Source organism: Stegostoma tigrinum, chromosome 20 (assembly GCF_030684315.1).
Source record: "Stegostoma tigrinum isolate sSteTig4 chromosome 20, sSteTig4.hap1, whole genome shotgun sequence".
In the NCBI taxonomy this organism is placed as follows: domain Eukaryota; kingdom Metazoa; phylum Chordata; class Chondrichthyes; order Orectolobiformes; family Stegostomatidae; genus Stegostoma; species Stegostoma tigrinum.
In genome coordinates, this window is record NC_081373.1 from 49,930,263 (window position 1) to 49,948,895 (window position 18,633).

Consider the following 18,633-nt stretch of genomic DNA (forward strand, 5'->3'; position numbering starts at 1 on the left):
ATGAGAGGCAATGGCCTCATGGCATTAACACTGGATCCAGAAACCTAAATAACATTCTGGGGACGTGGGGACCCAGGGTTCGAATCCCACCAAGACAGATGGTGGAATGTGAATTCAATAAATATCTGGAATTAAGAAGCTAGTGATGACTATGAATCTATTGTCGATTGTCAGGAAAATCCATCTGGTTCACTAATATCCTTTGGGGTGGGAAAGTGCCATCCTTACCTCGTCTGGATGACATATGACCTCAGACCCACAGCAATGCGGCTGGCTCTAAACAGCCCTCTGGGCAATTAGGGATGGCCAATAAGTGCTGCCTAGCCAAAGATGCCTCATTCTGTGAATGAATAAAAAAAGACCTACTGGTGCCCATCCCTTGCTAATTTAGTTTAAACTCTCCCCAGACACACTAGTGAGCCTCCCTGTGAGGATATCAGCCCTACTCCTGTCAAAGCGAAACCTGTGCCTTTTGAATAGGGGCTTTCTGTCCAGAACTGGTCTCAATGTCATCTTTCTTCCCGCACTGTCTCTTGCCATTCACTGATCTTCCCGATCTGCCTATTTCTAGCTGGCATTTGATATTGGGGCGAATCCAGAGATGACAAATGTACCTTTAAAGTCTTACCTTTTAAACCTTGCTCCCTAGTTCCTGAAAATCTATCTCTCTCTCTCTTCTATATATATATATATATATATATAGGTGGCACTAACATGTACGTGTATTTCTGGCTGATTTCCTTCCCCTTGCAGAATATTCTGCATCCTCTTCATGATGTGCTTTATCATAGTCCATTCTTGTCACTGCCTTAGTAATCCAAAGGCTCAGTGGACATGGGCTGAAATTTCACCATGGCAGATAATGGAATTTGAATCCAATTAATGAAATCAGGAATTAAGGGTTAGTCTAATGGCAACCATATAACCATGAACAGTTGGCTCATTAGTGAAGATCAAGGTAAAAATACCATAGTTTTACCAGACCATAGGACTGCTCTCTCTTTTGAGACAGACACAACTGGTCGTAGTTTAACTCAAGGGTCATCACACCACAGACACAGGGAGACGTTGAGAATGAAAAACCTCAGTTGGCAGGAACTGAACTCACTCTATTAACATTATTCTACATCACAAACCAGCCATCTGCCAACTAAGCTAAGCCGACACCCTGGTTCTTTTGATTAATATCCCTGGACCAGGTATGTGCTTCTATTCTTATCAATTAATTCATTGCTGTCCTGACCCTAACACTTGATTTGAGATAAAAACCATGTATCATGGAGAGATGAGTAAATGTACTCGTTAATCAATCATTTACCTTCTTCTCTCTGAAGCCACAGTTTTCTTCAGAATACAGATTGTCAAACCATCTCACTGTCTCTCCCAGTTACCCTCCTTTATCACTTTCTTTGGGCTCAATGTCTCTTCCAAATCTCCACTCTCCCTCCGCTCCTTGCCCCTCTTCACTGACTATGGTCTCTGTACCCCCTAGAATCGCCTCCTTTATAGCTGTCTTTGATCTCACTGCTGTTCTCAGTACCATCTCCTTTATCACACACTCTGGTCTCACTGTCTCTCCCAGTCCCCACTCCTTTATAGCTGTCACTGATCTCACTGTCTCTATCAATTCTTGTTCCATTACAACAGTCTCTGGTCTCATATACTCTCCAATTTTCCACAGTCCCACCATCCCACCACCCCACCACACCCCCATCCCAATTCACCCTTACAGCTCTCTCTCATCTCCAATACCTTACTCCACTCTCTGTGATGCAGAACTGTGGTATGAAACTGCTGGATTTTGTAAACTATCCTCACAAAAACACTACACATGAAAAAAAGACAAATGAGTCACTGCTCCATTTGTTTCTCAGCTCCATTTTTTTCGCCCTGCTTTCAGGCTTATAGTACCCATTAACTCAGACAACAAACAAACACGACACCAAATTTAAAAGAACATCAGAAGCAGTCCTAAAACCAACTAGGTAACACAGAGGAAGTCTCTTCATCTTAGTGTAAAATCATTATCTGCTTCACACTGGGGAAGGAACAGACTGGCAATCTAGTTGAACATAAGCTACAATTATGCTAATATGTAGTCAAGTCTCAAGCTGTAGGCTACAAACAGCCCAAAATTAGTTACTGAGACAATCAAGTTTATCCCGTTCCTCCCTGTGCAGTACCAGATTCTCTCTTAATATACTTGAAATATGTCAATATTAAATCACTCTTTTCTTAATTTGATGTGGGCATGAACATTCAGTTTGAGCAATCAGATTAAAGAAAAAGAGCACAAACAGTGAAGGATATAAACTTAGAACCATTTGGCTTCCAATTGATAGACAATACGGGTTTTAAACAAAATATATTCTCTTATGTCAACAGATTTATTTTTCACATTGTTCAGAACTACTGTAGGTGACAGGCAACATATTAAATATTAAGCTTTGAAGCTTGTGAAAAATCTTTCAGTTTGCTTATTTACAAAGCTAGGCCACAGCACCATCTGATGGACAACATAACTAAAAGCACCCCTGTAAAACAGGAACATTGCTGCAAACCTCAGTAAACATCACAAGAAAGGAAAGCCTCAATTTAACTAACACCTTATATTAGCATTATAGATTAGAGCTTTTTTGTCTCAATCCCTCCAAGTCTTCAAACAAAGATTTGAGTCCCCAGATTATTCAGAGCAGACTTTCAATGGTGTGTTGATATTGACATAAAAAATAAAATGGAAAGGTGATATCTAAACTAGATGTTAAAGGAAAAAAAGATTCTCCTGCACAGGAACTCCCAAGAGGTCCTCGGTAAGCATCCACAGGATTGTGATTAGCATCACGCTGACAAAACAAGAATGGACATGCACTGTCTTTTCACACTTTGGAAGCTCGTGTGTTCATCAAGATGCAAAACAGGCAAATACTGAAAATGCAACACAAATTAGAAGCCTTGGTTGCAGAGGCCAATGACTGAGCCCAGTGGAAAGATTCATGCAAGTTTGGACAGTTCAGGCTCAGGTCGTGAAGATGAGCTGGTTTGCGTTGGAAGAAAGATTTGTTGTTTTGGGATGGGACATGAGACAAGTCTCTCAAAATTGGACTCTGACATCTTTCATATTGCTGTTGTTTCAGCTTGGGTTTCAGGAGGTATCCACACGACAGCTCTCAGTATTCATATAATAAAATCCGGCTTCTTTAATAGGGTCTGCCTGATTGACCCATCAACATCTGGGTGTCCACGTCTGCCTCCAAGATAAAGACAACAGAAGCCAGGTTTCACAGCTTGTGACCACTGGGAGGCCCCGACTGAATGCTGAACTCATGGTAATGCAACTGAAAGAGCACTTTGCATGATGATAAACAAGTGCAGAATTTAAAACAAATCTCATGGAAGACTTTTGGTTGGAAAAATGCTCCCTATCTTCACAGCTTTTAAGCATTCAACGCATGGAAATCACACAGAGCACACGCAGCATACAAGAAGATTTTAAAAGCTATTGTTCAGGGACCAAAATCCATTTGCCATGTGCTACTGGACAGGGCCGAAGGAGTAGGGAGTGCTGGTTGCTAGTGGTGGCGGTGGTAAGGTCCAACCAGGAAGAGAAGTTATTTCAGATAACAAGGTGTAGAGCTGGGTGAACACAGCAGGTCGAGCAGCATCAGAGGAGCAGGAAAGCCGACATTTCAGGTCTAGACCCTTCTTCAAAAAGTCACTTCAGTTGTTTTCTTGGCTATGATTAGACAAGCAAGAATGGAAGCAAATTAAAGTAGTTGTCAACCTTGTCAAATAATGTGTACACGTGTCAAATTGGAAGAATAGGGAAGTTTGATATTGTGACAATTTTGAACTTGGTAAGAGCAGGTTTGATACTGTAGCAGTGGTGCAAACTTGATTGGAAACAAACAGAAAATGCTAGGAAAAATGAGGGAATTTGTGGAATGTATGCTTGTACAAGTTTTTAACCGTGCTGGGATTTGAGGCTTTTTGGATGCAGGATGTGAGCGCTGTTCACAAAATTTGCATTTGTTGCCCATTCCTAACTAACTCAAGAAGCTAGTGAAGAGCTGCCTGCTTGTACTACTGCAATCCCATCTGTAGGTGTCAGCAGTTTCACCCATGGTGCTGTTAGGGGAAGGGCTTAAAACAGGTTATGTTACACCAAGAGTCAAGGGAAGGTCAGCAAGCACTAGAGTGTCATGAGTGATTTGGTGTAAACGACAGTAAGATCTTCCAGTAAGATGGCAGTGAAGTTCTTCTGAGCCCAGGGCTCGTCTGCGCCATCCATTTTATTTTGCTTATCGCTTGTTGAGGAACTCGGCGTAGGTGAGTGCGTCTAACAAGGACTCAAATGGGCCCAGCAGCATGGACTCGTGGGGACAGCAGAGACAGGTTTGGGCTCTTGACAGCTTCTGCATTGCCAAGGCAGTCCTAGTGCCAACTCATGGCTGCTGCAGCAAAGGGGAGTTTGGGCTGCCAGCAGCACATTCATCCAGTGCACATTAAAGGAGGTGGCTGCGGGTTTGGGCACAGATTGAGACCCAAGGTCAGCAACAGCGGCTACAACGGCAGGGTGGGTCCCAAGTGAGCTCAAGGTGGCGGAGTCAGGTTTGGGCCGCTGGCAATATCGGTGGCATCTGTATTGATGAGTCCATCAAGGACTCAGTGGCAAAGGGCATCGATGGAGGCAAGGCTGCACCAAAAAGTGGCAATTTTCATTCGAGTGGTGGCAGGTGGTGAAGGGGACTCACGCCTGGCCTCCAGGCCCACGACGAAACACTTGATAAGCAGGAATGTGAAGGTGAACACTTTATCTTTATTTGTCTGCCCTAATATTCTATGTTTTGGTTTATTTTTCTGTGTTTTAAGATGGCACCAGATTACAAAATTCACTGAAAAGTTTTGTATAAATAATGTGTAAGGGTGTACAAAAAATACAAAAATAGAGTTGAAATATCAAATAATGTCGCAACAGACTCAAAAGATTGAGTGGCCTATTCCCATCACATAACGGAAGCACAAGTTTTGGCAGTGGGTAAGGGAAAATGATGAAAAAACAATACAGGTGACAATAAAGTTAATTCATTCATTCAAAAAGGGGCTTATACTGACATTTTGTTTTTCCTCAGATTCTCTTCCAGGGTTTATGTATCATCTTGTGTGTCCTGTTGATGCTGGAACAAAGTCAGCATTTAGGAGGAGCAATTAAAATTACCTGTTCCTCTTGTTAAAAGTTATCAACTGAAAAGTAATTAATTTGTCCTTTCCATAGATGCCACCAGGTCTGAGTATTTCAAGCAGTTTATGTTTTGACTTCCACCATCCACAGTATTTTGCTTTTGTAGGTACATACAACACCAGTTAGTGTCATTTTCAACTGTTTGCATTGGAGTCTGAGGATTTCATTAGAAACATTTTAGAATGAACGCTAATGAGTAGCTACTAGTTCATTTAGACAAGTACAATAGGTCACCTCCTTTCCAAGGGTTCGTGTAACATGAAATTAATCTCAAAAAGATGTTATACTTAATGAACCACTCTAGTAAACAAGAACAAACAGCATGGTTTTCTATGGAGGAGACAACATTTCACAAATTTCACTGAACTTTGAGGGCTGCTAGGGGTCTAGACGATAGTATTGTAGTTGATGTGGTTTATACCAACTTCAGTAAGGTTTTTGACTAGGTCCTGAGAGGCAGACTGGTTAAGAGGCAGACAGCCCGTGGGATCAAGGACAATTTGGCAAACTGGATAAAAAATTGACTTAGTGGTGGGAAGCAGAAGGTGATGGTCAAAAGGGTATTTCTGTGATTCCTCTGTCCAGTGGCGTACCACAGAGTTCAGTGTTGGGTCCTTTGCTGTTTGTTGTTTGAATTAATGATCTGGACATGAACGTAGGAGGTATGGTCAGTAAGCTTGCAGATGACTCAAGAAATGGTGGTGTGGTAAACAGCAAGGAGGAAAGTTTTATATGGCAGGATGGTACAGATAGGCTGAACAGAGGCAATTGTAGCTTAATTCTGAAATATGACAGGTGATGCAATTTGGGAGAACTAACAAGCTAAGGGAGTATAGATTGATAAACAGGACCCTAGGAAGTACAGAGAATCAGAGGGATCTTGCTACACATGTCCAGAGACCAACAAAGACAGTAGGATAGGTCGATATTGTAGTTAAGACTTATGGGGTGGTTGCCTTTATTATTGAATAAACAGTTGAGAGGTTATGATGGTGTTATGTACAATGCTAGTTACGGCACAGCTGGAGCAGCATGCACAGTTCTGGTTGCTACACTATAGGAAGGTCGTGATTGCTTGAGAGAGGGTAGAGAAAAGGTTCATCAGGATACTGGCTCTGAAAAGACAGCAGATAGACTGGGGTGGTTTTCTTCAGAGCAGAGGAGGCTGAGGCGGGGAACTACTGAAGCCTCTAAAGTTCTGAAGGACACCAACATGATAGGTAGCGAGAAACTTTGCCCCTGAGTGGAGGGGTTAATTAGAAGGGTCACATTTCTGAGGTAAGAAGCAAAAGACTTACAAAGGATTAGAAGAAAATAATTTTCACTCATATGGTGATGGAATTCTCAAACTAATTGCCTAAAGGGATCGTAGAAGTGGGATTCCTCAAGACATGTAAGAAATATTTAGATGGACACTTAAAATACCATAGATACAAGGCTCTGGCCAAGTGCTGGAAAATGGGATTAGAACAGATGAACAGTTGTTAACCAGCACAGACATAATAAGCTGAGAGCCTCTTTCTATGCTGTAAAACCTCTTGACTCTGCATAAAAGTTCTTCGCAAGAATTCAACAGGAACCACAGCACTCTCACGGCTCAATTCTACTTGTGCACTTCAACGTTATCATATACCTCATTCACCCACTTCTGTTTAAATCAGCTATGTAAAATTCTGTACTGCTGCAATTTGATACAAGCATAGTTGTTACTGGACTACAAAAAGAACATTCAATTGCTTCCATTCCAGTAACATTGTATTTCCAAATCACTGGAAATCTGCAGCCAAATTTCCACAATTTGTTTCATAAAAATGATATATTCACTGTGTCTCAAGTCTACACAATTAGGCTATTTGCCAGATACTTAATTCTTAATTTTTGGAAAGCTGTTTCTTAAGGCTTATTACATCTTTCAGTCAAGATGATTATTCTGGATAAGCAAATGAAACTCTATTAACAGAACTTGTTTGTTGATATCACAATGAATCGAGTGAGGACAGTGGAGCAAATAGGTGTATTACAAATTATATATCTCTTCAGTGAATAAAAATAGAAGCTGCTGCGATTATTCAGCACGGTTTTCAGAAAGAATGAAAATTCAGAACTTGAAATGCTAATTTTTCTCTCTCCACAGATGCTGCTTTGAGTGCTGTGTATTTCCAGCATTTTCCATTTTTATTTAAGATTTCCACATTTTAGTTTTGTCTTAGTTGTTCAGCCAATGGTTTTTGCTTGCAAACCCTGCCTTTGGACAGTAACATGAACAGCAGATCTTCAGAACAAACACATTGGGAACCCGGTTCTGAAGAAGGGTCCCAACCCGAAACGTTGACTTTCCTGCACCTCTGATACTGTATGACCTGCTGTGTTCCTCCAAATTCACACTGTGTTGTAGCTGACAATCCACTTTGGAAAGCATGATATATGTAACAGTCTAGCATAAGACTGTAAAAGATACAAAGGTTTTGTTTCAGGGCAGCATTTTTAAAAAAGGATTCAATTGAACAAACAAAAATAAGTGAGAGAGGCTACTTGGAGAAATAATGTATAATGTACAATAATAGTACTCTAACGGGGAAACAGGCAGTTAAATAAATTTGCCGATTTGTAATTATTCGCAGTGACTCTCCAAAGAGTCCAACATTGCTTGAGGGTAAGACTGGGCTCAACCATCCTAATCCTCCATGGATTAACATGCCATCTGAACTCCAAATAGCTTTGCAGTTGAAAAATAATCAACTGAATTTTTCTATGGGTTACCTTTGTGTAAATATGAACTGCTGTTGATGAGCAAGAGGAAAGTGCAACAAAAAGATGCATGGACAGTAAAAGCACTTCTAAATTCAAACCGTGAGCCGTGCATTAATCATAACACCCAGGTTCACATTTTCTTCATGTCAATGGCATTTCTCGGCTTAACTGGTGAACTGATTAACAGCCTTTTTGTGGGGGCTCAATGACAATTAAATTCTTGATATCTTGTACTGTTGTATGTTAGTTTGTTTGAAAAATCTTATATTCCAAATTGGATTGTGATGTGTTTGAGTATCAGTGAGCACCAATAGAAAAATTCAAAGGTCCCTGACGTCTGACATTACACCAACAGGCAGACAGTATTTTTACCTTTAAGATAATAAAATATGAGGCTGGATGAACACAGCAGGCCAAGCAGCATCTCAGGAGCACAAAAGCTGACGTTTCGGGCCTAGACCCTTCATCAGAGAGTATTTTACTTTTGCCTTTTTTTAATGTTACACGTCCACTGCTCTTGATATGATAGACTTTTGTAGCCTATTCTTCTTGTTCGGTCATGAATGTTATTGTATGGGGACTGGAGGCAAAAGCAACTTCGTTAAATATGATTTTGATTACAACTCAGATTACAAGACAGAATCTCAGAATGACGCATAAACTTGTAAGAACTTAAGATTATGTCTCACCATCTTTCAAAGTTTCCTTTGTTAAACCTCTTCCATATCGCTGGTCATACGTCATGTAGCTGTCAGATGAGAACTGGTAGACCTGGGTAGAAAAAATTTAATAAGCAACCACTGTCATCATTCGTTTCATTCAAAAGATCTGCTGGTTCCTAATATATATTGAAAAGAGTTAAATACATCAGAAATTAACTGAAATGAGCACAGAGTACCTTTTGAAAATTTTGTAACATTCAAATGCCTATTGAAAGCATTGGAGAAGAAGAATAAAGAACGTGGGGAAATAAATAGCAACATCGGGAAAAATACCCATATTACAGAGGTGGTGGTGCTGGACTCTTAAAATGTATAAAGGTGGATAAATCCTCAGGACCCGATCAGGTGTACTCTAGAACTCTGTGGGAAGCCAGGGAAGTGTTTGATGGGCCCCTTGCTGAGATATTTGTATCATTGCTAGCCACAGGTGAGATGGCAGAAGACTGAAGGTTGACTAACATTCTGCCACTATTAAGAAAGTTGGTAAGGAAAAGCCAGGGAACTATAGACTGGTGAACGGTGGACGTGATCTATATGGACTTCAGTAAGGTGTTCGGGAAGGTTTCTCATGGTAGACTGGTTAGCAAGGTTAGATCACACAGGATACATGGAGAACTAGCCATTTGGATACAGAGCTGATTCAAAGGTAGAAGACAGAGGCTGGTGATGGAGGGTTGCCTTTCAGACCGGAGGCTTGTGACCAGGTTGTGCCACAAGGATCAGTGCTGGGTCCACTGTTTCTTGTTATTTATATAAATGCTTTGGATGTGAACATAGTGGGTATGGTTAGTAAGTTTGCAAATGACACTAAAATTGGAGGTATAGCAGACAGCAAAGAAGGTTACCTCCCAGAACAACGGGATCTTTATTAGATGGATTAATTGGCCTAGGAGTGGCAGATGTCCTTTAATTCACAAAAATCTGAGGTGTTGCATTTTGAAAGGAAATCAGGGCAGGACTTATACACTTAATGGTAAGGTCCTCAGGAGTATTGCTAAACAAAGAGACCTTGGGAGTGCAGGTTCACAGTTCCTTGGAAATGCAGTCACAGGTAGACAGGATAGTGAAGAAAGCTTTAGTGTGTTGCCTTTATTGGTCAGTGCATTGAGTATAGGAGTTGGGAGGTGATGTTGTGGCTGTAGAGAGCACTGGTTAGGCTGCTTTTGGAGTACTGCATGCAATTCTGGTCTTCCTCCCACAGGAAGGATGTTGTGAAACTTGTAAGGGTTCAGAAAGGTTTTACAAGCATGTTGCCAAGATTGCAGAGTTGAGCTACTGGGAAAGGCTGAGCAGGCTGGGGCTATTTTTCCTGGAGTATTGGAGGCTGCGGAGTGACCTTACAGGGGTTTATAAAATCATGAGGGACATGGATATGGTAAATAGACAAGATCAATTTCCAGAGTAGCAGCGTCCAAAACTAGAGGGCATTGGTTTAAAGTGAGAAGGGAAAGATTTTTAAAAGGGATCGAAGCAGCAACTTTTTCACGCAGAGGATAGTGTGTGTGTGGAATGACTGCCAGAGGAACAGGTGGAGGCTGATATAATTACAACATTTAAAAAGCATCTGGATGGATATATGAATAGGAAGAGTTTGGAGGGATAAGGGCCAAATGCTGGCAAATGGGACTAGATTATTTTTGGATATCTGGTCAGCATGGACAGATTGAACCGAAGGGTCTGTTTCCATGCTGTATATCTCTAAGACTTTAATAGGGGTGTGCATGTGTTTGCTTGTTTGGTCTTGGGAGGTGCAGGGAGAAAAAGAGCCTGTTCATGAATCTTTTATTTTATGAGTCAACATGGAAAGGTATTAGTGATATTGGAACGTTATTATAACATTATTGTACAGTCAAGCAATATAATGTAAGTGTAAACATCCACTACACATTGTTATGGCCTCATTCAACTAAAATGCTGTCAGAAGACATTCTGACGTTATGCACTGGATAGCATTTAAATCAGAGTTCCTTGTCTGACAAAAACATATCATGGTGATGAAAATAGCTGCTCTGCTCCAGTGTTTGCACTGAGCTTCAGACAAGAGATCGTCACTTGCAAACAATTCTGCAAAGAGGTCACAAAGTCTATTAAAAGGTCATTCAAGACAGGAAACCCAAGCCCTGAAACTACGGAGGAAACGGACATTTGGGGACATAACATCACGTGTCCTCCTGGCCTGGGAATGTTTGTAATTTACAGAGAGAAAAAAAAAACAAACAGGGAATAATGGGGAACTACTAAAACAGTTACATATCCACACCAAATGTAAGACCAGTTCTGACAGGCATCCATTATACGACTGTGACAAAAGCAGCAAATTTCATCACTTGCATCTGTAAATCTGGGATTGTGAAAATCCCAATTAAAAATTTTTGAGCGAACACCCACAATTGAACAAAATACAACAAAATCAACAATATTTGGAGGAACATAACAGACGGTCTGTCAACTGTGAAGTAAACTGCCGTGACAAACCATACATGTAGCCCTGTAGTAAACCATAGTATTCCTTTCAGTCATCAAAACGTAATACTGGGAATTGTACTCAAATTAAGACACTGAAAACCATACATCACTTTCAACTTCAGTTTTTTCTTAACAGTACAATGGAGTCACTGATCAATGGTAGCTAAAATATCAGTACATCATAGCAACCTTCTCTTCAAATTTACTGCAGGTTATCTGTATTACTTACTAGCAATTATCAGCATTGTTGACAAATGTGCGCCAATTATCTATATTACAACAGATTCTAGAAATAATGAACAGTAAACAGATCAGGGCTTCCTAAACTGGGGCAGTGAACTGAAATTTTGGGGTTTAAAATTCCGAAGCAGCAATGACTACGTAGGGTTTCCTTGCTGTTTGTAAATTTTGCTGTGCATGGAATGAGTGACACACTCCCACACATTTCAATAGTAACAGCACATTGGTTGTGAAGCACATCGAGTAGTTGCAAAATACAGATGTCTTTTTCTGCTTGCAAACAATTTTGGAAGTTAATGTATCTATCAGATGCACATTAAGATTGGGAAATCTCCTGCTCAGTCATACCCACAGCCCTTCCCCATCTAATGAATCAGTATTCTGACTATTTATTAAAAGCACAGAGTAGCAAGAGTACAAAATGTCCTCACTATGGAGACTTCAATGTTCATTACTACATGTGCCTGAGTAATACCACAACTGACTAAGCAGGCAGTCATAAAAGAGACAGTTACCATGCTGAGCCCTTGGAAGGTGATGAAAATACCAAGTGGTACAAACCCAATTAACCTTAGCCTCACTAATCTACCTGCTATAGATGCATGTGAAAGAGTTCACACTGAGAATACTCTCTATCTTTTCTGGTGGCAATAATGTGATGGATTCAGAACAAATCCAGCAGCATAAATCTGGACATTAATGAGCCATATTTGTCATAAGCAGCAACAGCAGTGTATTCCACCACTGCCATAACTCCATGTCCTGGCGAATCTCACATGCTATTTTCAAGCTGGATATTAACCCTGGTTTAATGACTATAAAAGAGCATGTCAGGAGCACCACCAGGCATACCAGGTACTAATGAGGCAAAAAGTCCTACACAGGACAACACGCACAGAAAAAAGTGGAGGTCGTACAGTGGACAGAAGAAAACAATCCAACAGATCAGGTAGAAGCTCTACAATCCTCTCAGACTCTGTCATGAATGATGGCAGGCAATTAAAGAATTGGTCAAGGAGGTTTCAGAAACCACCCCACCGTCAAAGATGGAAAGGCCCTGCACAGACAAGGTTTCAAATTTTGCAGAGATAGTAGGAACTGCCGATGCTGGAGAATCTGAGATAACACGGTGTACAACTGGATGAACACAGCAGGCCAAGCAGCATCAGAGGAGCAGGAATGCTGATGTTTCGGGTCTGCACCTTTCTTCAGAAATGGGGGAGTGGAAGGGGATTCTGAAATAAATAAAGAAGTTGGGGGGGGGGTGGGTAGTTGAAATCGTTCACAACTGGGAAGTGTAGTCGTTTGTCATGAACCAAGCATAGGTGCTCCACAAAGCAGTCCCAAGCCTCTGCTTGGTTTCGCCAATGTAGAGGAGGCCACATCAGGAACACTCCTGGGATGACATGCATATCCTGTGCCTCCTGCAGGGCCACAATGATGCCACCCGAAGGTTGCAAGAACAGCAACTCATATTTTGCTTGGGAACCCTGCAGCCCAATGGTATCAATGTGGACTTCACAAGCTTCAAAATCTCCCGTCCCCTGACCGCATCCCAAAAACAGCCCAGCTGATCCCAGCCTCCCTAACCTGTCCTCCTTCCCACCTATCCCCTCCTCCCACCTCAAACCCCAGCCCCATCTACCTACGAGCTTCATCCCACCTCCTTGACCTGTCTGTCCTCCCTGAACTGACCTATGCCCTCCTTAACTCCCCAACTACAGTCACCTTTACCTACTCCATCCCTGCCTCTTTGATCCGTCTGTCTCCTCTCCAGCTATCTTCTCCTTTATCCATCTTCTATCCACCTCCCCCCTCTCCCTCTTTATTTCAGAATCCCCTTCCCCTCCCCCATTTCTAAAGAAGGGTCTAGACCCGAAACGTCAGCTCCTCTGTAGCTGCTTGGTCTGCAGTGTTCATCCAGCTCTACACCTTGTTATTTCAAATTTTGCAACCAACTTCATGTAGAAGAACAAAGTGGATGCTCCACCTGAGCCACTTCATGAGGTCTCTGGCTTCTATTGGTTCTTCATTGTTAGGAAATGGCTCAACACACTGGATTTAGCCAATGGTATGGATCCTGACAACAACCCAGTTTTAGTGATAAAGAACTGTGTTCCAGAACTGGCCATCCCTCAAATCTAACACGGTCAGTCATTCTCACAGAATCATATTGTAATGTTTTAACCATCACCGGCCTTGCACCTGTCATGTTGGTGGGAGACACAATCAGAGGCAGTGGCACAGTGTAGCACAATTAGAAAGTAGCCACCCTGGCATTCCTCAGCGTAGATTTCTGACCCCAGAAATTTCATGACATTAGATGAAAAAGGAGGAAATTTCCTTCCCAATAACTAGCGACAGCTCCCTTCTAAACTGATCAATCCATATTATTACTTGTTGAGCACCACTTAAAGGAAGCATTCAGGGTGACCAGGACATAAAATGTACTCCAGATGAGGGACTTTAAGATCAATCATCAAGCCTGGCTCAGTAACATCAAAACTAGCAGAGACTGAAATGACACAGCTGCTAGACAGGATCTTTGGCAGGTGGTGAGAACATGACCTGTCTTTATCAATCTATCTTGGCAGATGCATCTTTCGATAACAGTATCAGTAGGAATGACCACTGCACAGTCCTTGCAGAGATGTTGTCCCACCTTCACATTGAGGATACCCTTATTTTGTCATATGGCACTACCATCATGCTAAGTGGGATAGATTTCAAAATTCTGTCCACAAAGCCTGTCCACCATCTGCAAAGCACAAGTCCGCAATATGAAGGAACACCATCTGCTTGCCTGGATAAGCACTGCTCCAACAATACTCAAAAATCTCGACATCATTCAGGACAAAACAATCTGCTTGACTGGCATCCACAACCGTCAACATTCATTCCTTTGATCATCCTTGAGCAGCGGCAGCAATGCACACCATTTACAAAATGCATTGCAGTAACTCACCAGGGTTTCTTGGACAGCAATGACCAAATCCACAACCTCCATCATGTAAAAGGAGAAGGGTAGCAGATGCACAGAGTCACCACCAACTGCAAAGTCCCCTCCAAGCTATTCAGCATTCTGACTTGAAACTGCAATGATGTTCTTTGAGGTCACTGCAACAAAATCCTGGTATTACCTTCCTATTAGCACTGTGGGCATATCGCTATTACACCAACTACAGTAGGTCAGGGCATTGACCCCATCACCTTGTAAAGAGCAATCATGATGACTAATAAATGGTGACCTTCCCAGAGGGGTCGAGGTCCCATGATTGAATACAAACAAAATGTTGTTCTTGTCAGCATGATCCACATTCCATAAGTGAATAAACAAAAATTCACTTCAAAATCTGCAGTAGCCTGCATGCTAATTATTGGTGTACTGATTAAATATTCCAACAACTTCAAATGCAACTGTTCCCTTGAGAAGCAAGCAAGCCAATAGTTCAAACAGATCTTTCCATGCACAAAAACATGATTCACAGAAGTCAGCAAAACGAAAGGCATCTGAAGGGAATTGTATTAGAGATGGATGTGGATGGAATTGCATAAAACAATAAATCATTGCAGAGAGCCACATGGAATTCAACAGTCACAGGTTCCAAATCTCACAGGGTGACTTACCTTATCAACCATAATAGGAATGAGCAAAATGTAAGCTTAAGATTCCTTTAAGGGTGAGTCAGCAAAATTTACGCTTTATAAACTGGTTGGAATTATTATTGATATAATGCTTTATCTGTCAGATTTGCACTGCAAAAACTTCTACTGCCTGAAGTGATTTGCGAATTCAAAGGCAATGTTTGTTGTGCATACAAATCACTACACAGCATTTCTGAAACTCAGGGTTCTGCTCTTGAACAAAATCGTTGACAAAATTTTGGAGACAATACGTGGAAAATCAAAATGGAAGAACGTTTCCAAAAATTATCACCCGTTTTAACATCTTGCAAACTGACCAATCTTGATAAGTTATCAATTCTGAAAGGTCCATGTCTACATTGAGCAGAAATACTGTGCAAAAACAGCTCTTCCTTTGGGCTGGCAGTTTGTTTATGAAAGGAACCTAATTTGGAGAAAGGAATTTCATATCAGTTTTTAAAGCAAACAGACCTTTTGAGTTGCAATCTTGCTGTCGACCTTTACAAAGATAAGGATCCACAATGATCATTTTCCGAAAGCTTAATAAGGATTTCTTTTATAATCAGAGACGCTCTTAATATCTTTACGAATCATTACAAAAAAAAACAGATTATTGTAGCAATACACAAAGCTTGCATCATGGCCCATGGCTTAGCAAACAGACCAATAAAATAATTTTACAAACTACTTCAAAAATTTACTATAAGTATTTTCTAAATGTTTTATATGACTGACATATTAGAGTACAAATTGATTAAAATGTCTTCAAACAGGTTACAAATAATCTTTTGAAAAAATTACAAGTCAGATATTGCATTTTATAAGCACTAGATATTCAGTAATTCCACACTATAATTTGCACATTGACAGCCTCAATAGACTGAAGCAAGCAGAAATCATTACAATTCTGAGAGACCTACCTCCATGTACATTTTAACCCTTCGTGTTGATTCCAATAAATCGGCAAATATGAAAATCTACAAGAGATCTTTTACATTAAAAATCTTAAAATATAGCCAGAGGAAAGTTGTGACATCTTATTTTGTGTGAAAGGCATTAACAAAGGGTGGTATAGCTGTGAGATAGGTGTAGTGGTCAGACGCATTTGAAGGCTTGTGAGAGCACAGACTGAACCTGAGACAACATTCATTGCTAAACGCAAACTATACATGCCAAGTGATGCATCTTCTGGTGTTTGTGTGAAGTGGCATTTTGGATTTGCATACTTGGATACATGGTAATCTTAACATACCTGGCATTTATTGGTCTGAAATGCATTCTACCGTTTATTACAATACTTTCCTTTACTGCCTTTAACGACAGGAAGATGCAACCTGGAGGAGGATGAAGCAGACTAACTGTCAAAACATTACCTACAACAGCCTTTCATATTTTACTCAGGAATCCTCCAGTAAGCTTCAATATACTTCCTAATTAAACAACTGTTGAAAGTTTTATGTAACAAGGTATATATGCTCTAAGCTTCAAAAGTTTGAGTAAATTGTTTTAAAATTATTTATTCATTAAGCAGTTACCCAAGGTTTTTTAAAAATGGATTTTAATACAATAGAACTAAGAAAGAAAGCCTTCCACACAGTACCCAAGTCTTTGCTCCTTTTTCTTTCCAAACTCATCAGTTGAACTTTCGAGCTGAGCTTATTTCAAGCCAATGAGCCACACAGACCAGGCTGTCCCAGTTTGTATCATCATACAATTAGATTAGGTAGCTGGGTAAGAAATGGAATATTAGCCAGGGTCCCAGCATCTAATTGCTTTCCCAAAAGATCCCAGTGTAAACAATGAGTGAGATGTGAATGTGGACCCTTCAAATGGAAAATATCTGCAAGCTCCATCAAGACAGGTACAACAGCAGTACCATCCTGCTGGAGGTACTGGACAGCAACTGGCACTAATTAAATCAAACTAGCCTTCGAGGTTGGTTCAAGACTGAACCAGCGGGGAGAAAAAATGTTCCAAATTATTCAAGTTAAACAAAGTATTCTGTCTTGCCGAATGTAAAACTTTACCTCATCTTTAATTTTTTAGAATACATTAGCTGATTAACAAATTGTTTTGAATCCACAGAAAATAGTGGAGGATTTTAAAAAAGTGTCTGAGAAACTCTGCAGTTCTGACAGCATCTGTCGTGAGAAATAGGATTGTCCAAAGTTTTGAGTTCCAAGGAAGATTCATACTGGACTCAAAACATTAACTTGGTTTCTCTCTCCACAGAAGCTGCCAGCCCTGCTGAATTTCTCCAACACTTTGTTTTTAATACAGATCGCCAGCACCTGCAATACTTTATCTAAAATTGGCTCTGAAATCAAGGTTGTTCAGCCTGGTTTTAAAAATTCCTTAGTCGAGGAAATAAAAAATATACATAAACTGTGTAAACAAAATGAATACAGGTTTGTTAACTAAAATTTAACTGTCTGGTATCCAAATGGGAGACTTTCAATAAACAGTTGAATTGACGATGATTTTCTAGTTTGCTGATGTCCAACACAGCAGACAGTGCGCCATTCTGAGAGCAAGACCTACATGCAATGTTAGTTTAGGCCTAAAAAGTGCAGCTGGGACCTGTGCACCTCTCTGCATCTAACAATCAGTTATCTACTCTCTTCATGCAATCCTTTACACAACTGTTTCACCCAGGGAGTAGGTGTCAAGGATGAAACAAAGCTTAAGCAACAGCTTTTTAAGAGGACTAATGTCAGCCTTTACCAGATAATGAAATTGTCTGAATACAACTCCAGAAGGTGAAGCAGTTCATTAAAAAAAAGCCAAGATGCCAGTCCCTCCCATTTCTGATCACTGACTTCTTCTCCTTCCTGGTCAGTGACTCCCAGTACCAGGCCACTCCTGTCTTCCAAACCAAGTGTCACAATTTCCTTAAATAAAAATAGTTCCTGCTTAGCTGTCTTGGGATATCCAGCAGGCACACACCACGTCTGATCTCGGGTCCCATTCTCAAAATCTAGCAAAATGTCTCGGTCTTGAGGGGAACAGATTTTGAATGTTGGGCCTATATTCAAAATCTGCTAATAATCTTCACCACCAGTGGAAAACAAACTCTACTGCTGAATTTAGACTACCATGTCCACAACCTTGATTCCAGTTTTCTAATCTGCAATTTTATGCTTTTATTGTACATCAATACTAAAGGATTGCAATCTCAAGTGTCCATTATTCAGGGCTGCTACAGCAAATCTTGAACAGGATTAAAAAAAGTGGGCCAGCAAACGAATATGCCTCTATTTGAATTGGCACTCAAAAACGGTCACCTATTAATCACTAAGTCAACAGTTTACAGTGACCAATAAATGTTCAAACCTTGGCAGCAACATCACTCATCTTGGCTGTCAAAGTTTATCGATGAGACCAAGGTACTGCCAGGAAAATCATTGATTTTTCAGAGCAGATTATTCCAAAGGCCATATGGACTGTAAATTTCACACGCAATATACACCGAGGTTTGGACCCACTTTGTATTGTAGATGATGTGCAGTACACAGCAGAATTTTATAGTGATCTCCAATGATACTAACCCACTCTGCAAACAAAGGCTGC

At 40.7% G+C, this 18,633-nt stretch overlaps 1 protein-coding gene across 1 annotated transcript in view; it reads right to left on the reverse strand.

Annotated features, from left to right (window-relative positions):
• Positions 1–18,633, reverse strand: part of ipmkb (inositol polyphosphate multikinase b) — a 98,365-nt gene that overhangs the window by 17,801 nt on the left and 61,931 nt on the right. The window contains exon 5 of the mRNA XM_048551151.2: positions 8,680–8,761. Within this exon, the coding sequence (XP_048407108.1) occupies positions 8,680–8,761 (82 nt within the window). The remainder of the gene's footprint in view (positions 1–8,679; positions 8,762–18,633) is intronic.